The following is a 24,069-nucleotide window of genomic DNA, read 5'->3' on the forward strand; positions in this document are numbered from 1 at the left end:
TTACAACTTAACAAACTTTTACAACTAACAAACAAAGGAAAAAACATATGAAAATGAATAACGAAGCTTAACGTTTGCTAGCACGGGTTGTAATGTCGAGACCCAGCGTCCCGTGGTCTCTCTTAAGGGTCGGCAGCGCCGATCCCTTTTTTGCAGGCAACCTTTTTTTACGGTGCTCGCGATGTTGCCGTTGCTGGGCAGTTTTGAGGATTGACCATCCCGCCGGCCTTGAAATGTCCAGCGGACTTCAAAGCGCAGAAGTATTGATCTCGTCCACGGGTAACGGGCATATCTTGTTGATTGACCGCTTGACTATCCCGTTCCTTGTGCGTATGGAAACCACTCGCACCAAGTTGTCGGTTCCAGGGTGGACTGCTACAACGCGACCCATTGACCATTGTAACGGCGGCAAATTTTCGTCCTTGAGTAGAACTAACGCATCCACTTTGATGTTTTCGCATTTTACGTGCCATTTTCCACGCTGCTGCAAAGTATGGAGGTAGGAATGACTCCAAAGCTTCCAAAACTTTTGAACCAATTGCTGCAACTGATGGAAATTTTTCAAACGATTGCTGGGAATTTCGGTTACGTCATGTTGAGGTGTGGCTAATAAATTTCCACCTATTAATAGGTGCCCTGGCGTCAGAGATTGTAGGTCCGTGGGATCACTTGATAAGGGAAGGAGAGGTCTCGAATTTAAGATAGCTTCAATTTGTACAACGACTGTATATAGTTGTTCGTAATTTAACTTTGTTTCACCAATTACCTTTTGTAAATGATTCTTAAATGACTTTATAGCGGATTCCCAAATTCCACCGTGATGCGGAGATCTCGCGGGTATAAAATGCCAAGTAATGCGATTTTCCAAGAAATAATTACTTTGAGTTTCATTGTTAGCAGTTTGAGCAACGCTTTCGTAGAATTTGTGAAAAATGTTATTCGTACCCACAAAGTTTTTAGCGTTATCGCTGTAAAGATGCTTTGGAAGTCCTCGACGGGATACGACACGCTTAAACGCGTCCATAAAGGCTTCAGAAGTAAGATCTGTAATTATCTCTATGTGAACCGCTTTTGATGACAAACAAACAAACACCGTCAAGTAAGTTTTGATCAAAATTTTTGTTCGAGTTTTGGATGCCTTAGTAAAATAAGGTCCAGCTAGATCAATTCCGGTGAATGTAAATGGTCTAGAGGGAGTAACGCGAGGTTGAGGCAATGAACCCATTTGTTGACTTATGTTAAAAGGTTTTACACGAAAGCATACCATGCATTTTCTCAAAACGCTGCGGATCTGGTTTTTTGCGTTCAGCGGCCAGAAATCCTCTCTTATTTGCGCGAGAATAAATTGGGTACCAGCGTGTAAATATTTTCTGTGATAATGTTCAATTAAAAGCCTAGTGAAATGATGTTTGCTGGGCAAAACAATTGGATGCTTATGATTAAAAGCAAGATGAGAATTTTTCAAACGTCCTCCTACGCGCAGTAAACCAATTTCGTCGATAAATGGACTTAAAGCAAGCAACTTGCTGCCTTTTGGAATGTTTTGATTTGAATTTAAACATTTAATTTCCGTCTGAAAAACTTGATGTTGAATATTGATACATAATTTGGTAATTGCATTGTCAAGCTCACATTGAAACAGTGTATCAAATCGCCTTGCCTTTTTGTGCCTTAAATTGTAGCCAAATCGCAATACATATGCGGTGATACGAATCAATTTTCGATAAGTTGAAAAACGTTCTATTAAGCCAAGATTATTTAATAAAGTAAAAGATAAAATGATGTTTTCTTTTCGCGCCTCAGGTAAGTCGGGCATATTAACAATATGCGTTTTAGGCCAGGAGCTTTCTTCCTCGATAAGAAAGGTAGGACCTTGAAACCATTTTTGGCAATTCTTTAACTCCGATGGGTTTAAACCACGTGAAATAATATCAGCTGGGTTATTTTCCGATTCAATGTGTTTCCACGATGAATTTTCACTTAATATTTGTATTTCCGAAACCCGATTCGAAACAAATGTTTTCCACTTGTTCGGTTCCGAATTAATCCATGAAAGTGTTATCATAGAATCTGTCCAACAGGTAACTGAGGAAATTGGGACTCGTAAAATTCGTACTACTTTCGACATTAACTGGGATAAAAGTAATGCGCTTGATAATTCTAGTCTAGGTAGTGTTTGTGTTTTTAAAGGTGCAAGTTTCGATTTTGCACAAATTAAATTTGATTTTCTTTCCCCATAGGTATTTTCGGACAATGCATAGATGCATGCGCCGTACGCGTGCATGGATAAATCGCAGAAACCGTGTAAAGCAATTTTAGTGTAGTCCGGGCTAAAAATTTTGCGATCAATCTTTATGTCATTCAATGAGTGCAAGTTTTCCAAAAAATTTGACCAATTTTCTTTTATGCCTTGCGGTACTTCGGAATCCCAATCTGCTTGGATTTGCCAAAGTTGTTGTAGAATTAATTTTGCCTTCACCACACACGGGTTAATGAGGCCTAAAGGATCGAATAATTGTGCAACACCGGAAAGTATACTTCGCTTTGTAATTAGATCGGCTTTAATAGATAAATTAAAAGCATAACAAAGCGTATCACTAATCGGATCCCAAATAACCCCTAGAGTTTTGGTCTCCTCGCTGCTCCTTATGCAAAATTCTGAATTTGTGTTAAAATTATCATTTTCTAGAACACTTAGATCATTCGATCTCCACTTACGTAAATTAAAACCTGATTTTAACAAGGTAGCCGAAACATTTTGCTTAAGTTTTATCGCGTCAGAAACATTTTCTGCGCCCGAAATAAGATCGTCAATATAAAAATCTTCCATTATGATTTTTCGGATTTTTGGATCTGTTGAATTTCTCCCGATTTCATTAAGTGTACGCGTTGCTAAAAAACTTGAACTTTTTAGTCCATATGTAACCGTATTTAAATTAAAATGAGCTATTTCGTGCGAGGGATCCTCGCGCCAAATAATTCTTTGCAATCCGATACATTTTCTCGGTGTCCGCCGTAAGAACTATCTTGTGAGTACGCATTCGGACAATAATATCAAATAAATCACTCTGCACCTTCGGCCCTAATTTCATTACTTCGTTTAAACTTAAGCCTGTTGAGGTAACGCACGAGGCATCGAAAACTACGCGAGCGCGGGTGGTGCAACTTTGATCCTTAAAAACTACATGATGTGGAATATAATACGATAAGGCGGGTTCATTTATTTCCCTTTCAGTTAAGCGAGTCATGCGACCCATTTTTTCATACTCCCGTAAAAAGGAAATATACTGAGCCTTTGTGTCGGGTGCCCTGGCTAGCCGCTTTTCAAGAAAATGTAAACGTTTAATCGCCGTCGGCAGTGATTGACCTAATTCGACATAAGAATCTTTCAGTGGTAATTTTACCTCGTATTGTCCATTCGAATTGACTCGCGTATTTTCACGGAAATGGATTTCACAATCGAGTTCCTCGTTAGACAATTTTGAATGTGGATTATCGACGTTTTCGAGTTGCCAAAACTTTTCAATTTGTCGACTTAACTTGTCAACATTAAGAAAACATTTACTATCCGATTTATTGTCAAAATGGTTACATTGCATTGGACCAGCTAATACCCATCCAAGTTTTGTATTTTGCAATATGGGATTTTTCTTTCCCAGTTTCATTTGACCATAATTTAAAATGTCAAAAAATATAGTTGCGCCGAGTAAAACATCAATGCCTTGAGAAATGTTAAAGCAATCATCAGCTAAATGTAAATGGCTTGGAATACTTTGTCTAGTAACATCGAAAGAATATTGTGGCAATTCAGATGTTATCTGGTCGACAACTAGAAGTGGCAACGATGCCTGGTATTTATTGTCAGTAGAAATTAACTGCGTATCCACTTGAAAACAGATGTTGGAGGGTGATCCGTTTATACCTGAAATTGACAAGTCCAAACGTTTCCCTGGTAACTTAAGTCGCTCAAAAAATTCTTTAGTGCAAAAGTTAGATTGACTCCCTGAATCTAATAGCGCCCGACAGGAAATAAATTTATTGTCGCTGTCAAGAACTTTAATAACCGCGGTGGCTAATAATACCTGATTTTTATTTGGCAAATAAAAATTGGATGTTAAGGCGACCGTTTTGTCTTCGCTTATATTATCGATTTGTGGTTCGTTGTTTTTGACATTTTCATTTATTTTGATTTCGAGTTTAAAGTCAGGATCATGCAACATGGTGTTATGGCGTTTATTGCAAATTTGACATGTTTTTTCCTTGCAATCATCCGCTTTGTGGCCGATTTGCAAGCAGTTTGTGCATATTTGAGCCCTTTTTAATTCGCTTAATCTCTTTTTAATTGACATGGCAAGCAATTTGCGACACCTATATGTGACATGCGTGTCCTGTTTACAAAAAGAGCATCTGAATTTAAATTTGGATTGGTTTGAATGCTTTTCGTTATTAGTTACAACGTGAGAATGCGTTTTGTCCTTGCTAGCAGATTTATTGTCTATTGTTTCTAATAATTGACATTTATTTTTAAGAAAATTCAATAAATCTTCTAGTTTCGGGCTTGTTATCTTGGTAGTGGAAGCTTCCCATTCTTTGCGAGTTTGATTATCTAATTTGCTTATTGTTACGAATATTATTGGAGTGTCCCAATGATTTACAGGTTCATTTAAATTTTGTAGCGCGCGAGTATTTCGCTGAATCGTATCGATTAGCTTACGTGTTGCTACGTGCGACTCCCTAGGCACCGGAGCTAAATCAAAAAGATTTTTGATATGATTGTGAATTAACATTTTTTTGTTTTCAAAACGCTCTTTTAAAAGTTCAATCGCGACGTCATAATTAGTTTCGCTTAGCTCTAATGAGTGTAAGAGTTGCGCTGCCTCACCTTTCAAATATGACTGCAAATAGTAAAATTTTTGAACATTTGACAGGTCGATTCTGTTATGTATGACTGACTCATATATTTTGAAAAATGGTATCCAACCCTCGTAAGAACCCGAAAAAAATGGAACATTCATTGTTGGTAAATTTGGAAGTACATTATTAGAATTGCTTACTTGTTGAATTGGACTTTCGGTTTGTCTGCTTGCCATCGCAAGCTTTTCTAGTGACTCTGTCATTGTAGAAGCTTTAGAAACTACCCTGAAATAGTTATCTTCAAATACATCGCGTTCGCTGACTTGCGAAGCATTTAGTATTTCTAATTCTGATTGAATTTTATCGAACTCTTCCCATGTTTCTTCTATCTTTTTTAGGCGTAATTTTAATTCGGATAAAGATATTTCTTGTTGCTCAAATTGGGAAATTCGCGACTCGAATTTTGTTAGCCTAGCTTTGAGAATACCCCTTTTATTTATGAGAGATTTCGCGTTTAATGATTCGTTAGCTTCCGTCATTTTTCTCGAAATTTAATGCTGCGCACGTACAAATCCGAATGACAAACTAGGAAAAAACTAACTAATAAATTGAAAATATTCGAGAGTGAAATGGAATTTTTGGAAAATGGAATGGACCTACTTGCTCTTTGTCGACACCTGCCGTCTGCTGGTTGCCAACCGCTGTACTCGCTTCAATTCTATTCGACGTAATTTCGCAGGAACCTCTAATGGTTGTCTTCTCCACTCGCTGGGACTAGAAGACTTCTAAACGATATTTCAATCCGGCTCGAAGGACCAAAATGGTGGGTTTTAACGTAGGTCCACGTTATTTGCTGCGCTGATTCTTGTTCGATTGAGTGGACTGTATTTTTCGATAACTTTATTTTTTAACTTTTACAACTTAACAAACTTTTACAACTAACAAACAAAGGAAAAAACATATGAAAATGAATAACGAAGCTTAACGTTTGCTAGCACGGGTTGTAATGTCGAGACCCAGCGTCCCGTGGTCTCTCTTAAGGGTCGGCAGCGCCGATCCCTTTTTTGCAGGCAACCTTTTTTTACGGTGCTCGCGATGTTGCCGTTGCTGGGCAGTTTTGAGGATTGACCACGTATTGTTTTGCAAAAATGTACCCAAAAACTAACGGTCGTAGCAAAAGCATAGTATGGAACACGTTTAGTAAACTTTTTGAGTCACTCGTTTATTAAACACTGGCTACGCTACACTCCGCTGGTGCCAAATAAACTCGTGACTCAACTCTGGTTTACAGCAGTTGTTGCATAATATACCTTAAACATGTTATTATTAAGTTTTATACACGCTAATTGAGTCACAAACGGAGCACAGCGGAGCGAGTGCTCAATAAACGAGGAACAGCACTGAGTGACGTGTGACGTAACCGTTATAATTGATCCCAGATAAAATGTACCGAAAACATCCTACTGCTCTCAAACCCGTGACTAAAGAACCGCAGCCTTTTGCTGTTGACACGACCCTGGTACCGACTGGAAATGATAAAACTAAACAAAACTAGAAACTTACACATTAGTGATTAGTTTGCTAATAATTATATTTTATCAGTATTTGGTTGAAAAGCAAGTCTAGCATCCTATTTTAAAGTGTTAAAATCTTGGGAATTTCTTACTTCGATCAATGAAACATAGTATTCGTTAGGATGAATATAATTAGAGTTGATATAGATCTAGAAAAAGAGAGAGAGAGAGAATATGGAAATTGCAAAACTAGGATAAAATCAATAATTACAGTCGGCGAGTACAACAGAATAAAATATACGTTACGGAAAGCTAAACAAACAAATGCTTGCAGGTCAAAATTAAAACAACTACCTTGTCCCTTCTAAGGGTAAAAATTCTTACATGACAAGTTCTAGGCATCACGGCCCAGAAAACCACTTAAAATGGTAATAAGTATATATTTTTTGAAACTCCGAGATTTTATACCGAATAGCTTACAAAAACAACATAGAAGGCGACTTTGGAGTCAGTATGGCATATGTTCTGCTTAGCTGCGGATACTCATGATATTCCGTTATAGTTTTTGCAGTCGAAAAAGAAAATAATGGCAAAAGTTTGGCTTTGTGAGCTTTGGGATATTATCTTCCCTCTAACATTTATCAAAAAAAATCAAAATTGTCATTCCTATGCATCGAGAAATACATGCTAAGATTAAACTTTAGCAGTGATGGTGTAAATCACCTGATGTAAATTATTATGGTCGCAAATTATTAACTATATATATATATATATATATATATATATATATATATATATATATATATATATATATATATATATATATATATATATATATATATATATATATATATATATATATATATATATATATATATATATATATATATATATATATATATATATATATATATATATATATATATATATATATATATATATATATATATATATATATATATATATATATATATATATATATATATATATATATATATATAAAGAAGTCTTCGAATAAATAAGTTCCTACTAAATACTAATAAAATATGCTTTTTGTTGTCTGGATACAATTTTGCATAAAACCGTACAAGTTTTGTAAAAAAAATTAGTGTTACTATACGAGGACTGTGATAAAATCTATGATTATTTTTGTTGGAAGCAAGAAATAAAAAATTTGATCTAAACGTGCCGTTTCAAAATACTTTCCTGTTTGTAGCAGACGTATTCGTTTTTTCCATCGGATCTCAAAATTTCCGAATTAATTAACTTTTTGCACGTATCCGTGTCTCCCCTAACGTGCAGTAAATGAATTAACCAGTTGAACTTTTCTAATGGCGCCGGTTCTGTACAGCGAATCGCCTCTTTCATCGCTATTCTACCTACAATAATTTGTTTTTGCATATTTTCAAACGGTTCCGTTCTGTGGATTACTTTTAGCTGAAAAGACGTGTTCCTTGCCGTTGACCATCATTCTTAACAGCGCGACAAGTTTACCGCTCACCCTACAATTTAATTTCCAGAAACACTGAATAGTTATCGCACGTCCCAAACTATTGTCGCTTGGAAACAACGTTGGTACAAACATTGCCGGCTATAAATTTATGTTTTCGGGACCGTATTGTGACGAGATTGATCCATCACGATTTCAGTTTTCTATTACGTGATTCGACATTAGCAATATTAGTTTGGCGGAACGGGCATCCTGACCATTTATCATTTTGCATTTTCCCTTGATAACTTTATCTGAAAACGCAATTCCACACTATTTCAGTGCAACTGACTGCGGCATTGAAAATTATGCAGGATATCATAATGAGACTTCATTCTACGAAATGTCTTTATTAATGAGAAGCAAATAGTTGAAAAAACGAATCAAGTCGTCAAAAATATCCAACGCTTCGTAAACGAATATTCACAGTGCCTAAGAGTTATGATAAATGAAAAAAACACATCTTAAAAATTGCAAAAAAATACAATCAATTTTGTATTCCTAGATAAAATATGCAATATGTCATACAGTGCTCTAGGGTTGGAACTGATCAATTTTCGAATTACTTGACCGTAAATTGACCACTTCTTAATTGACTAGTCAAATACAATCAAAATGCTTTAAATAACATCTTGCAACCGTAGAGTGTTATCTATCATTATTTAATAATTATATTTATTTTATAATAAATTATTATGCGTTTGCGATGTCCAATTTACTTAAACCCTCTTCAAGAAACACCGAATACAATTCTTAGCGATTCAGAGAATCCTAATAAAATATCGACTCCATTTAGCTCTCAGAATGACCCGACGACGACATAACACACAATATAAATAAATAAATCAAATTTTCATGTATTTTTAAAATTATTTCGGTCCATTGACCGGTCAATTGAAACAAAAAAAAAAACACAACGCTACAGTGCCCTCAATATGGAAATAACATTATTAATTTTGGGATTTTAGTTAAAAAAAATATATATTTTATTTATTTATTAAATTAATTTTTGTTAGGTAAATTGCAAAGAGTATCAGTATGATACACTCAATGCACAACCCAAAATTTAAAAATTACTTATAAGCAAGGAAAACAGATGTTATAGCAGCAATACGGCTTTGACGATCATAATTAGGAAAACCGAAATAACAGTATTACAAAATTACTAGGATTACTATTATATACTTATCCAGGTCAGAACGTCAGCTATTTTCATTCCCTATATTTATAAGGTTGTTTATAAATGAATAACTAATTACTTATTAACACTACATAACATTTGACATTTCTACAATGCAAATAATATGCATAATATGCATACAATCGTCCTTAAAAAACTTAAAATTAAAACTGTACTAATGGTGATGAGGCAGTTTAAGAATTAAACTAAATAAAGCTGGGAATAGTTCTGCTAATAGATAATTTAAAATTACAACTGGATAATGTTTCTATTGCTAAAGGCACTTTGTTACACAGTTTCGGTATTTGATAGCCAAAGAATTGTTTATATATTGCACTAGCATGATTAGAAAGTGTAATAAATTATGTAAATAATTTATAGCAAATTATTTTGTTATAAATAAACACTAAACAATAAACACTTCATTCATTCGTAATATACCCCTTTTAATATAATATTACATAATAATAATAATAATAATATTAATAATAATAAATAACCTTTATTAAAATACAAAAGAAAGAACACACTGCAATATAATTGCACAGGTGGCAAGGTCTAGCAGCGCTACTCCACCGAAACAATGCAGTAGAAATGTGGACGGATCAGAAACATAGGCTGAATTGCAGTAAAGCTTTCGCATTAATGTTCAAATAGTTCAGTGTCTTCCAGAAACCTTTGGGATCTGAACTAAATTTATAATTTTGATAAGCTTTTCTTTCATTTATAAGAGCCATTTAAATTCATTTTTTGCTGCCTCAGTATTTAATCTTTCGTACTTAAACAAGGCCTTAATTATTAGTCGTTTCATAAGTCTCAAATTATTATTAAACCAAAGTGCTGGAGCTGTGGTTATCTTTGATGTTTTCAGGGTAGCAGGGTAGTACATTATCTAGATTTTCGTTAAAGAAAGAAAGCATATCATCAACATCAGTTATACTGGAAACAATATTCCAAGGAACAACAAACAAATCAGAGAAACTGCTCACAATTAAAATTAGTATAGTCGCGATAAGGTCGATATGAGGTTTGAGGCTTGCTTCTAACCAGCTCCAAATCACAGCCAACCACCGAATGCTCAGAGATGTCACTCCTATCAATTACACGAACGTTAATAGTAAGGTCTTTAGAAGAAGTTACGAATATATCGATTAAAGCTTGGGTGGGAAGTGTTATTAATTGATAGAGGTTGTATTTGTCAATAAAATCACTGTAATTTAAGTGGGATAGAACAAGGATGTCATGCAACATTTTCCAAAGGTCTTTATTGTGACTGGCACGGTGAGAACATTATAATATGCCCGGAGAATTGGTGCGTATTGACAAAGTTTCTAAATCCTTATTATCTGAGGGAATGGACAGTCAGGGCAAATTTGGTGAAAAATGGATCGGAGAAATAGGCTCAATAGCTTATTTCCTGATCTTATTAAAATTTTCCAAGATATATTTGCGGATTTAGTAGATCACGAGCTTAAGAAGGAACAGCAAGTCTGTACCTCTTAGGGAAGGGTTTATCACTTTCCCAAAATTAGTCACCTCCGCAAAGGTATTTCTGCCGTTACCAAATTATGACATCATGGTAGCAGAATTGGCTAAATCCCAGAGAATTTTTTGTTTTGATGATTTTTCAAGTTTTCTAATAAGCGCAACTGCCACTCACATTCGAATCGTATATAACATTTGCTTGATTGCTTATATTATTATCAACTTTTCACTTCACTACTACATCTTAATTGCATTTCCTTTAACCCAAACAACTAAATAAAATAAACCCATAAAAATTGTTATTTACAAACGACATGAAACGATAGTGCCGGAATGTTAACATGGACGTCCGCAAATGACTATGTAATGCGAATATTTTTCTCTCCTCGTAAAATAGAGATAGTCGATAGTTTGCAGAGAAAAATTAAACGTTTTACAGCGATAAAGAGTTTTTAAACACAGAGTGTAAGCTTCAATCCAGTACTTTCATTATTATTGTAGTAAATATTATTATATGCTTAGGTGATATATTGTGCGGCTTGTAAAAAATCTAGCGATTACAAAAAATTATTTAACCAGAACTACTCCGTAAGGATAAAAAATACTAACATCGAGAAGAATATTTTTCTACTCCTTAACACTCTTAAATAATAGACGATAAACTATATCAGGCTCTTTCTTTATTAGTACTAGTTACAAAAATGTTCATACTTTTTGACTTTGACGTGTCAAAAAACTCTATGGATTAAAAATCTGGACGTTTAATTAGTTTACATTTCTGTAAGTGTTTGCTAAATGGAAATCGACACCGCACCGAAAATTATTGGTAAACATTATTGTCTACTATTTGAAAACGAATCCGATCTTCGTATGAAATTTTAGTTGACGAAGACTATATTGACCTCAGAGATGATTCAGTTAAAAAAGCACTCAGAAAAACCCGTAATCGGTAAGTTTCACAGTTAGTAAGTCCATGTATAGAAAGCTAAATCAGAAAATATCGAACAGATATTGACCGATTCTTTGTAGCGCTGTGAACCACGTGTTAAGGAAATATCTATGCTCAACCAAGGAGAGTACAGTTCCCCCAAAAGCGTATCAAAATGAAAGTAACTTAAAAAGCAAGTATGATTTGGGGTTCCGCCGCAGTCGTGTAAGGTAATGTTGGCATGGACTGAGATACGCATGCAATAGACGCAATGAGGTCATATTTCTGAATACAGACACCATTATAAATTTAAATAGTTAAAACGTTCTGTCGCCGAAAGGCAGAAGAGACGCGCGATTCAATTAACATTTTTTGGGTGCCTTTGTTTATTGATTGCCGGGTTTTGGGGATTTTACCGATGACTTTATGATTTCTTTTTTTTTTATCATATTAATGTCACCGTCCCCATTCCACAACACATCTAGATACAAATCGTTTCATAAAAATAAAACAAAATACACACTTATACACCGATCTATAGTGCAGAAAGTGTCACTTTACCACCTGAGTTTGTTGTCCCACGAATCCGAGCCCCTTCGGACATTTCTGGGATATTGCGAGAAAATTATAAATATCTGTTTTTGATTTTTTTTCTGTGACGCTAGCTAGCGATATTCATTAGTTCTAGCAAGTTCATTTTTGTTTTTTCTTTTAATTAATTTTCTTAATTTTTTTAATACTAGAATTTAATACTTTTTCTGTTCAATTTTATCTATTTATTGAAGAGGTCTTTTTATTGTAAAATTATCACAAAAATGTATATATTATCTGTATTTGCGTTTGAAATCACCCAATGTATATATTAAAAAATATTTGTTCTTTATTACACTGCTGGTGTTAAAAAATATCCTCTAGTATACACCCGCTAAACACGATTTTTTAAAACTTTTTAAACAGTTTCAGACCTTATAGTGGTGACCAAAGTTTGGTAGAAAAATATTCGCTCTTAAAGCTGCCTTGGAAAACCAATACGTCGCCGATATGCTCGGAAGTAACCAAGAGTATCCGACCTACGTATAGAAACAAAATCGTCGATAATAATGACTCCGAAATTGCCAGAAAACTTTATAACAAGAAAACCGAAATGCAAAGACAAAAAGATTATCCAGAAATCATACAATATATATATGATAGCGATGACTCGGAGGATTCCGATAGCAAACAGAACGGTAGAATTTTAAAATAATTACCATGCAGTTCGTTTCGTTCTTGAATTATATAATTAGTTGATTTAAAACTTTATAGATATTCCATTGTTACTTCAACTATTAGTTTAAAGTCGGTAACATAGGGTTATATGTTATATTAGCCTTAATAATAGAATGTTTATGTAAGTATAAGGTTGGGTAGCTATAGTAATATGTCGCAATATGGTTTGCCAATATCCGAAAAAGTTGTAACATCCAAATCAAATATCAATCAAATAAAAATGCCATCTGGTTAAAATTTAGATATGAAAAAATACTAAGACCCCATGAATTTACTGTCCAAATATCTTTTTAGTTTTGCAGTTTTAACAACATTCCACAAATTTCGGTATCCAGCACTTTAGAACACGTCGTTTTGTGCTGGTTACTTGAAATGAAATTTAATTTTACAAATTAACCTTCCCAAAATCTGTAAAAAAACCACAACCATAGTTTTAGATGTAATCAACAAAACAAAATATCTAAACTGTGCATAATATTAAAACAATGGTAGCAGGTGATTTTAAGAAATACTTTTAAAAATACGTTTTATACATTAATTTGAGTAAGGTTAATTTCTTATAGGGAAGGTAATTTTACCGTTTCTTCAAATTTTTATAATAAAAAAAGAAATAAAATTTGTAATAAAATTAAACCTGAATGGAATATTAAGCTACTGTCTTGTTTTATCTTCAACAGATCGTTCCCATATTCAAGTTCCTATACAGATTCTTATCCTGTTGGTACAATTTTGTTTCATAAGCAATGTGTTTTGATTCCTAATAATTTCAATCAATATAAGTTCTCTGTAAGTATTTCAGATTCAGAATTTCATATTATTTGTTGCTGGTACAGTTTGTGGAATATGCCTAGTTTCATCAATATGGATAATACTAAAAAACAGCATCATACCAGAGCTGTTTATTTCACCACAGACAGATTTTGAATTTAAGAAATATGTGAAACTTTTTGGAAGAACCATAATTTTCACAATTACCTATTTGATCAAAGGAACATGCAAATTGTTTATGTTACCAGTAAGTTCGAAATACAACTTGGACTAAATTACCTTTACTTACCACTTATAGGCACATCAGATTCATCAATGTGTACATTACCACTGGTCGCCAATACCAAATGCTTGGTTAGTGAACATGTAAAATAAAATAAAAATCAATTCAAAAAGTTGAGAAACATTTATTTTAGCCAATTAAGCACGTCTATTGAAAGTGTTTGTTGTAGGTTGGGTAAGTTGCAATCCAGTGATATTATTAAACTCGAGCATTTTTAACATTTCCTTGGTCTCTGGATCAACCTCGATGATATCATGTTCCAAAGCAGATACTTCAGGAACATAGTTATCCCTCCTTTCACGTTCTTCCTCCTGCAGCTTGATGGATATACCTCTGACTTGAGAGTGTCTTAGACGCTTCATAAGGTGTGTAACGAACCCTGCAATCTTATTCCTGAGAGGTTTGGTCGGAATGATTGCGATTTCTTCACAAATACGCTTATTAGTATGAAAATCCAAAGTCAAACGCGTGTAATACTTTTCGATTATAACCTTCGAAGCTTTCTTAACAGTTTTGGTACGCACGCGACCCATATTACCTAAAACCCAAAGTAAGTTAAGGACAACAGCATTAAACAACTAACTTTTATAACTACTTACCTTTGTTTGGAAAATTTGTTTTATTGTAATTAAAAACGTGGTCCGCAAGACACAAGCCGATATGAAAAGACCATTGATCACTAGAGATAGGAAAATGGTATGTCTGTTGAAATTACTACCGACTTTGCACTGAATAACATAGAAATCTTTAATATAAAGGAGAGTTTTATCGGAATATAATAATTAAAATTCATTAATTAATAATGAAATTACCTGAAATTACCATTAAATAACATATAATTGGTAATTGTTAAAAAAAATAGAATTTTGATCTAACGGTTACAATTAAACACTTGTAATCCAATACTTGTTAGATTGACTATTTTGGCAGTGGCTGTAATAACAGTAGTTCTAATGTCCACTTGCACCAAACATTTTAGTAACCTTTAGCGTTAAGAAAGCACAAATTCTATTAGGGAGCAAACACCAACCAAAATAAGCTATTTATTGATGACAACTGTCCGATTAATGGGAGTAATTTTATGAATATTCATATCTTTTACCCTCTTCTCCTTTTCTATGTATTTGTACCTAGATTAATTTCTAGTTTTCACATTAATTCACATTCTGCGGTCGTATTGTAGGGGGCGCTTTATGTTGGCTCACTAAATTATTGTCTTGATTAATATCATTCTTTTCTATTCAAAGCTGGAGGTATAACTGTTAGAACTAGTAAAGCAAAAAACGTTAAATTCAGTATTAGAAATTGGGGATAAAAATTTTAATGTATGATTTGAGAGATCTAATTAATTATAATATACTGGGTAAAATGACTTTCTAAAGTTGTAGACATAAAGCAACTGCATTAGGCATTATGTATTAGCATCTGCTAAAAAAATCTTGCAATTAAAATACATAATTTATATATTATATATTTTTTAAATCCACTGTGCTTTAAATGACACTCTTTTGAACACACCAAAGACACATTCGAAAAATAATACTACAATTGGTACCAAAAATAAATTTCCTTAACTTACAAAAATGTCGCTTAGCAAAGTTCCTATTTCTTAGTAGATTGATGACAGTGCTTTCATTCTTTGTTAGTATTCTGTGCGTTTAATTGACGTATGGGTGACAGTTACAGTTTGTTGGGGGTGGTTGAATTTTGGATATTTAAAAACTTTTTCCGTCTCGATGACGTCTGGAAAGGATACGATGGGGTGAGCATTTCTTATATTTTCATAATAATTTGTTGCCAGATGCTGTTTTAAGCATTTTTGTGAAAACGTTTAACCCGACAATTGGCCTGCAGTTGTAGGTGTTTTGTTTACTTTTTTATTTTAGCGAGCAGCCAATTTTCACTTGTAAAGCTCATGTATTTCATATTGATCCTAAAACGAAACGTTCCTGGATGCCGGCTTCAACTACAGCTGTCAGTGTTTCATTTTTTTACGACTCTTCCCGTAGTTTATATAGAATAATCAGTGTAGAAGGGCAGAAAGCTGTAATTAATAGCACTGTTACACCCAATATGACCTTTACCAAAACGTCTCAAAAATTTGGACAATGGTCTGATGTAAGAGCAAACACTGTATATGGCCTGGGATTTTCTTCTGAAAGTGAATTACAGAAGGTACAAAAGGTTTTAATTGTAGTTACAATTAACAAATTATTAACCCTTAACTTTATTTTAGTTTATTGATAAGTTTAATGAGGTGAAAGATGCAACAAGATCTGCTATTAGCAAAGTTACTGCCAATGGCGGAGCAGTTGTTACTCCAGTAACAAGTGCTAATGCCAGTCCTATTAATGCTAGAGCGGCTACAGCGACATTAGAGAATTCAGACATGTTAGAACCACCAGGTAAGTTAGAAAACATGTAACATATTTTCTAATTTTCGTTCATTCTCTTTTTGAACTACCCATGATCGAATTTGGGGCTCTAGATAGGTTTTGAATGCTTTATTGTTAACAGACATGTTATGTGAATTATTGTATGAGTTTTTGTTAGAAACCCTAGATATATAATCAAGAGAGACAGCATTGTTTTCATTTTAAAGTGATGAAAATATATTGACAGACAGATAATTTTGCCAGTGCTTTACATCGCCTCAGTTTTTTATTGTAACACAAGACACAGAATAATATTTTTATGTATTGAAAAGCATAGGTAAATTAAAAATTTCACTTCATATACATTAACAATACGTCTTGCTAATATTTGGTTGAACTTTACCCATAAAATAATATAGTTCCTTTAGCAATAGCCATATGGTTTGTAAGAAATGTCTTTCTTTGTTGGTATTGTAGATGTTCAAAAGCATTGTATGTGGTTTGCATTGTCTCTAAAATTATATTAAGTTTGTTTAATTTAAGAATTTATAATATAATCATGAAAATTTTAATATTGCTACATTATAATCTGACCCCTTGTGTGGTTACAAAGCAACTATTCATATAGATTGAGCTGAGGTGGCTTTTACTTTATGAACATCCATTTATCAAAATAAATATGAACTAAAAGTTCATATTTTGACGAAATTCGTGAAATTTCGTGAAAATCTGAACTTTTACTTCGTATTTATATTCATATTGAGGCAACACTCCTTACTTCACTTGTCTCTTCCTTAAATGCTTATGTTTGCATCACAACAGTAGCAATTTTATGAATGACTTGTGAGTTCTTTTTAAGGTCTTGTGTTATTAACAGATATCAATAGAACCAGATTTCGTACACAATTGACATTGAAAAATTAGTTTCAATATCTAAAATATAAAAACATTTGCAAAAACATTGATCGATTGATTGAATTGAAGAACTAGAACCCTGGGGAGAGATGGATACAGTACCGAAATCCCTTATAATGTGATATGTACTTTTTTTTTAATATCTGCTGATGCTAACTTGTTGTGTTGCCTAAGTTGTGGTATAGTTCTGGTTATAAACTCATCATTGGACACATTAATTGTTATTTTTTATTAATTTAAAAATATACAAAAATGTCTGAATTTTTATGGTATTTGACTTGATCTTTTTTTGCTGTGGTTTTTGTAGGTAGTGCAGCAATTCCTCCATCAAACATCAAGCAGGAAGTTGATGATTTACCTCATGGACGAAGTCACTCCGTGTCTGGTGGACAAAGCACCGAAAGTCCAAGTCATCAAATTAAATTAGAAAAGACTGGATTTGGACCCAGTCCTGCAGCTACAGCAAATCCGGTTGATATGCAGCTTAAATACGAAAATGATAGACTGAAGCTGGCTCTAGCGCAAAGGTACATGTACATATATTCATGTCAAACTACATTAAAAGTAGTTTACATTGATGGTTACATTAGTGATATTTCAGTGTTTAACAGAAATATTGCAGTATACTGTTTCTTGCAGTTCTGCCAATGCCAAAAAGTGGGAGATTGAATTGGCTACCTTGAAGAGCAACAATGCGCGCCTCACAAGTGCCCTTCAAGAAAGTACTGCTAACGTTGATGAGTGGAAGAGGCAACTAGCTAGCCTAAAAGAGGAGAATATGCGCATGAAAGCAAAATACCAGGCAGATTTAGAAAACAGCAAAGGTTACCATCCATGAATTAGTGACTGTTATCAAAACTTTCATATTTTGATTAACTTTTTCTCTTATTTTATTTATCATCTAAATTTCTATATTTTTTAAAATGTTTACAGCAGACAGGAATTTTATTCTTTTGTTTAAAAGTAACCAATCCATTTATTTTTATTAATATATGTAGCAAGTTCCTAAGGACGACTTTGTTAGTAAAATACTAATTGTGTTATTGGGAATGTGTAGGTGGTGGTGAATTAGGAAACGAATTAAGAAAAGAAATTCAATCTCTAAGGATACGAGTGGAAGAACTTGAACTAACAATAGATAGCAAAAATGAAGAAATAAAGCAATTGACTGGGAACACTAGAATATCGGATGTACAGGTAATATTGGTTACAGTTTATATTAATTTTTTATGAAAAAAATAACTTAATTTTTGCTGCCTCTGTAGGAAATTAAATTTGAGTTGAGGTTGAGCTTGTACATTGAGATGATTTTTGTTTTTATTTATTTTAATAAAGCTCATTGGAACTTTTCTTAACTGAAGTGAAGAGACACTTTTTCATTATAGGACTATAATAAAATTTTCAAACTGGGTCAGCCTTGTGGCTTTACAATTGGGCATTCTAGAAGGCTGCTCCAGAAACTTGTAAGTTTTTATTAAATGGACCATTTTGTCCCCCATCATACTGAGTATACCGTATGTAGTATAGTTTTTTGTAACCAGTACCAGTTTCCTCATTCACCCTTGTATAACTCTAGTTCAATTTTTTATTTACAGGTTATAACGGTTACAAGCAACATTCTACAAAATAACTTTTGGGTTAGGTGTTTTTTTTTTATGAGAAAGTCAAAAGTTTTTATCAAATAATTTAGTGACTACAAATTTTTAACCACACAGAATAAATAATTTTTTAATAACCCCACCCCCCAGGAACCCCACTATCATATTTCAAATTTATTACTTATAACCATAAAAACTTTGAAATTGATGTATTTCAGGCAACTACAACATCTTCCACACATGCACCTAAATTTCACACACTAATCTGCACTTCATGCCATGTTCTTTCTAAACCGCTATCTCTACATGTCTCATTGAAACTAAAAACTGTTGAATTGACTAACTATCAGCGGCCATGTTGATTGTTGAAGGCCACAATGTCCTATTGGTTGTGAAACGAGTTTTCAAATGATTCGCGCTTTTTGCGCATTTATTGCTGTGGGTTTCAAAAGTAGCATAGGCAAGAACTATGTATTCAATAGCTTACGGTTATAACCTCTTGTATGCATCTTCTTAGCAAATAAAACTGAACTTTCAAAATACGCTCGCGCGTAATGTCATAAAGCAGGTATTATTTTCTTGATGCACCACCCTACATATTGTTTGTTTTCACTTGCCTAAAACCAAATATTTGTCATCAACCCCTCTCTGTGAACACTAACCAAAAATTAGGATTGTTAACAAGTTGGAAAACCTAGAAACTGCGGTTTAAACACTATAATTTTACGTTTTGGTATCAAAACTCAAGGATTTCAGATATTTTATACTTTATTTCTGAACTGGTAATTTTTCAACAATAATAGCGAAATATGTTGCCAAGACATTTGAAAATGCTTTAAAATTGTGGTTTTGTGTCAAATTTAGTGCCAGAAATTATTTTTTTGCTGAGCTTGCTCAAATTGTCAATTGTCAGAGAAACTTATACTTCGACGATTAGCTTTACAAAAGTTAATGACGCTTTCATCCTTTTTTCACGGAATTAATGTCTCTGGCTGTCATTTTCACCAAATATTGTAACACGTCCCAAAGACAACGAATGAATTTAGAAGCTATGCCGTGTAAGATCTGTTGTAATATTTCTTTTTAATCATACTTAAGGTGAACTGAAGTATTCCTTAATGTTCACCACAATATTTGTTGTTGGCAGTATTTATTATTATTATTAGTCTGTTATTTTTTATTAAAAATCAAACAATTAACACTGCAACTGCAATCGAAAAAGTGAGTTGTTTTGTTCCTAGGTGTATAACCAAAACAACACGTTACGCTTAAAGGTCATTTTAAATCTATTTCAGAAAAATATGTTATTACATATAAAGCAAAGCAAATATGTCCCTTTCAGGTACCTAATTTACAAGACGAATGTGTGATGCATTTTATCCATATTTCCATAGTTCTTTTTATCCCCCTCCGCAATTGTTACCACCTCCACTTATGATGTATACATCTGGCTTTTAAGCTCAAGAAATTGTATTGTATTTCCACAACTATTGTTGTATATATCTGTTCTAATTGTGATTCCTGGATCTTTTCAGAAAGAGAATCAGGAACTCCAGTCGACTTTGAAACTTGCACAATCGGAATTGGAAATTGCGTTAAGTGCCCACGATTCTCAGAAACAGGTTTTATTCACTTTAAACCAACAACTTGCTTCAAGAATCCATGAATTAGCAACTATCCACGATGAAATGACTACTGCTCTACAAACATGAAAACGTTTTACAAGAAGGTAGCAAAAAATGGCACGAGTATTCTATATCTAGCCTACATATAGGTCAATCTGTTTTATTTTGAGTAAGCCCCGCATGTCATTTCCAAAGGGTTTAAATGTACTGAGAAGTTATTCCCGTTCGGTGCGAGTTTTTCTGTAAAATTTTTCCTTTTGCCGTGGGTTACCTAATTGATTTTAAAAAAATAGGGGCTTACTTTGACTTCAGCTTTTCAGCTTTTTTAAATAATGTTTAAATTTAGTTCAAGGTACTACAAAAAGATGGAGTTATGTGTGAAACTTTTCCGACATATTTTTACTATATTTATTATTTTTTAATGACCAATATCAATTTTGCTTCAAGTGCTCCTCTAGTTTTTTTATTATATATTAACATTCGAATTCTTATTTAATCCAAGTAAGTGTAGGGCGATTCTTGCTACCCAGATTCTTAAAATTTACCGAATATAATTAATCCAGAATTTCAGATGATAGTCTACAAATTTGATATCAAATTATGAAGAAGTGATATTTATTCAGGTATTTGCGTGTACTTTTTTCCCAGGGTTTTTAAATACTCTTTTTAATTAACGGATGGAAAATTTTTAGATTTATTTTATTAGCTTACATTGATTGAAAGAACCATATTAATCACTGATCCTTTTTTTGGTAATCAACAAAGATAGAATCTCTAATATTACAATTTACACAAATTAAAACTAATAAACAAAATCTAGAACATATATATTTGAATGGAATAATTCTTAATTTTTGCACCGAGTTTGTTTGAGTCAGGTCAAAATTATTCCCAAAATCAAGTTTTGGACCTTTATATCCAAAAAATACGCTGTGATTCGTTGTGTATAACATATTTTTGTACACTTTTTACAGATAAATTAAATTAAATTTTAGGTAACTCGGTTATTCTTTAAAAGTTGAACATTCAGTTTTTATTGTTCAGGAATAAAATTGCCGCAGTCAAGATGGATGGATCATTTTCCGATATACCCAACAATTGCATTAATGCTTCTAAGGGTGACATGTGGAAAATTTATTGAAATTACTAATTTTTAACTTTTTGTTACATATAGATATAACAGATTCTCGATTTTGTACGACCAATCACACGCACTGGAATATTGGGGATATAATTAATTAAAAATCAATATAGTGCTTTGTATATGGTAATCTGCTTAAAAACATGTTATAATTGCGCAACGCTATCGCGTTGAAATTCCGGAAGTTACTGTACTATATTTGGAGTTACAGCCGTAGCAATTTACAAAAGCAAAAAAAAGTAAAGGTCAATCGCTTTTTTATAAAATGACTATTTGTATATCAAGTTCTCTCTCGGAAAGATGACGTATTTTGGTATTTTTCTTTAAATCAACAACAAATTTTTAATGTCGCAGTTTTTCGTTGGACACTTGTATTACAGTTTAGTTAAAAACTATAGTAAGTCGGAAAAGTTTCTGAAATTGAACCGTTTCTGAAGGTTATTGAACCTGTGCCATTTTAATGCTACTTGGCGAAGTATGATAGTCAAGATATTATATGTTTGCACAATTTTATAGAATATTCATTTTATTTATTTCACAGAGGTTTTTTTAGTTTCATACAATTTTATAATTTTTTATAAGTGGGTGTAAGTTTGTAATATTTAATGTAGTATTGGCTGATTAGACCACACAAAAATATTTCTGAACACAAGTTATAAAGCTTTAAAATTAGTTTTTAAGTGTGCAACGGAGACAAATTTTGTATTATATTTTCTTATTTATATTAGTAATATATTTTATTTATACCAGTTTTCGCGACACCTTTTTCGTTAAACTCATAATAACATAATAAAAGACATCATAATTTTGATTACTTGGCAATCTTTAAATTGTATAAGGATAATTTTTTTCCTCAGTTCTTATCTGTCTTCTGTATTGTACAACTTTGTTTGTTGTTATTAAACCGAATATATAACTTGAACCTTGAGAACTGCTTTAGGAGAGTAAGGCTCCTCATAAATAAATTTCATATAAGCAGCCATAATAAATCAAAATCCGCCCTTCGTCCAAAAATTCCTGCAATTAGCACTTGTTCCTCTCTGCTACCTCTAATGAGCAGAAACTATATCATTCCACAGTCACTAAAGTTTGAAAAGTATGTAATGATTCAATAGTTTTCCCTCTAGCCTGCAAAAATAAATTGTTTGTTAAATTTCTGGCGATGTTACGAAATGTTGCAGGCCTATTTGACATTAAAAAAAAAATGTTTTGCTGCTTCTTAAAGGAATATTTAAATCTTTATTTGTTTTTTTACTTCTTTTGTATTTGCCTTATATGATTCTATGACATCATGAGCTTTAAATCAAATAATGCTCTTCACTGCCATTTAACCGCGACATTTTTATCAAATTAATCAACTACCTTTTTAATTTTTTTGGACTGATTTTTTGACTGAAACTTTTGTCAAATTGTGTTATGATTTATTTCAATTGTCTAATGTGTTGAATCTCATTTTGTTAAAAGTTTTCTAATGGAAATATGAATAATATGTTATATTAAACAGCAGTACCAAATGTACAGGTCACGCATTTTCAATGTACATGTTTTTCGGGTATTGACAAAATTGAAGTAAATGCAACAAATCTGAGTTAACATAACCATTTTCATAAAAATAATATGCAACAGTGTTTAAGTTTAATTAAATTTTTACCTTGAAATTAATAGTTTACCTAAGTAAAAACTCTAATAAATACAGTGTATTGAATTTGAAAAATCAGATACGTTGGGAAGGTCGAGTTTTTCTCAAAAGTTGAACTCAAAGGTAATACTTTAGATTTGGACTTGTTTTAATTTTGTCAGGACCCCTCACACCCTGTAAAATTATTCTGTTGTTTGATTGCAGTCATCAATTGCGATTATCTGTAATTATAAAATTTTATAAATGACTAATACAATTGTTTTTTTTTGTTAATATACATGTATTTTTAATTCATATATACTATTTATTTTAAAATAAATTATATGTTCTTGAATTAGAAGTGCAAAAGAGGTAATTGTTATCTACATATGTAAGTATAGGAATCCAATAATCTGGTTAATCATATTTAGTTATGACCAACCACATTCTTGCAATTGCGAAACCTATAATCAGTTAACTTTTAAGGCAATGGTATTTAATTATAATTACCCACATTCTTGCAAGTATGAAAGTTGTTATTCACAGATGGTGTAAGTCTTGGGAAAGTGTGCGTTAGATTAGCTAGGTAGATTTGAGACGATTTGTGCGAGAATAAATTTATCAACATTAAAATAAATTACTCAAAAAATTAAAGGATAAACTAGTTTAGAAATTTACGAAAATGTAAAATAACAACTATGTTGAAGTACATAAATTTTGTAGGTGGAATAAAGAGTGTCTGTAAATATTATTCAGTTTTCAATTTTTAAAACACACGTTTCTTTCTTTCTTTTGAACGGTATCTTTAAATGCGCTAACGAAAATTTGTATCCCGATTTTCAGGTGTTATATGAAATTTAGGAAAACACTTCAAAAGGGACCAATAACGTGTTTTAATCGCCCCAACTTCAACAGCCTCCTGGTGTTGACTAGGAAAGACGGTTGAAGATCTTGTAGAGTATCAAACGCCCCAAAACAACAATCTAGTACTAAATGGGGCCTTTAATTTGGTTAGGTCATATATTAA

At 32.8% G+C, this 24,069-nt stretch overlaps 4 protein-coding genes across 6 annotated transcripts in view; 2 read left to right on the forward strand and 2 right to left on the reverse strand.

The window, feature by feature from the left end:
• Positions 1-7,921, reverse strand: part of LOC132699317 (Bardet-Biedl syndrome 4 protein) — a 28,759-nt gene extending 20,838 nt beyond the window's left edge. Inside the window, exons 1-2 of one of the 2 annotated variants that reach the window (XM_060665961.1) lie at positions 7,800-7,921; positions 7,574-7,747 (exon numbers count right to left, since the gene is read on the reverse strand). In XM_060665961.1, coding sequence (XP_060521944.1) covers positions 7,574-7,747; positions 7,800-7,839 — 214 coding nt within the window. In that variant the 5' untranslated portion in view covers positions 7,840-7,921. Of the gene's footprint in view, positions 1-6,417; positions 7,116-7,573; positions 7,748-7,799 lie in introns of those variants that run through there. The other variant, XM_060665970.1, reaches the window with a different exon arrangement.
• A 3,360-nt stretch (positions 7,922-11,281) lies between these two features.
• On the forward strand, positions 11,282-13,857 carry LOC132699091 (uncharacterized). The gene is made up of 6 exons (XM_060665617.1): positions 11,282-11,348; positions 11,405-11,471; positions 11,552-11,680; positions 12,408-12,679; positions 13,511-13,734; positions 13,786-13,857. The coding sequence occupies exons 1-6, from the start codon at positions 11,318-11,320 to the stop codon at positions 13,855-13,857; spliced, it is 795 nt and encodes a 264-aa protein (XP_060521600.1). The 5' UTR covers positions 11,282-11,317.
• A 21-nt stretch (positions 13,858-13,878) lies between these two features.
• On the reverse strand, positions 13,879-14,496 carry LOC132702627 (small ribosomal subunit protein eS17). The gene is made up of 2 exons (XM_060671398.1): positions 14,370-14,496; positions 13,879-14,308 (listed from the first exon to the last, which is right to left on the reverse strand). The coding sequence occupies exon 2, from the start codon at positions 14,301-14,303 to the stop codon at positions 13,908-13,910; it is 396 nt and encodes a 131-aa protein (XP_060527381.1). The 5' UTR covers positions 14,304-14,308; positions 14,370-14,496; the 3' UTR covers positions 13,879-13,907.
• An 896-nt stretch (positions 14,497-15,392) lies between these two features.
• LOC132702617 (homer protein homolog 2) lies at positions 15,393-23,928 on the forward strand. 2 transcript variants are annotated; one of them, XR_009618909.1, is made up of 8 exons: positions 15,393-15,532; positions 15,657-15,945; positions 16,007-16,175; positions 17,368-17,587; positions 17,700-17,884; positions 18,118-18,257; positions 20,194-22,993; positions 23,415-23,928. XR_009618909.1 is itself a non-coding variant. In XM_060671383.1 (7 exons), the coding sequence occupies exons 1-7, from the start codon at positions 15,507-15,509 to the stop codon at positions 20,368-20,370; spliced, it is 1,206 nt and encodes a 401-aa protein (XP_060527366.1). In that variant the 5' UTR covers positions 15,393-15,506; the 3' UTR covers positions 20,371-23,928. The 2 variants fall into 2 exon arrangements, 1 of the variants encoding a protein (XP_060527366.1); XM_060671383.1 differs by having other exon boundaries at positions 20,194-23,928.
• The last annotated feature ends 141 nt before the right edge of the window (positions 23,929-24,069 follow it).

The sequence above is a fragment of the Cylas formicarius genome, unplaced genomic scaffold (assembly GCF_029955315.1).
Source record: "Cylas formicarius isolate icCylForm1 unplaced genomic scaffold, icCylForm1.1 PGA_scaffold_10__41_contigs__length_53128322, whole genome shotgun sequence".
Classification (NCBI taxonomy): Eukaryota; Metazoa; Arthropoda; class Insecta; order Coleoptera; family Brentidae; genus Cylas; species Cylas formicarius.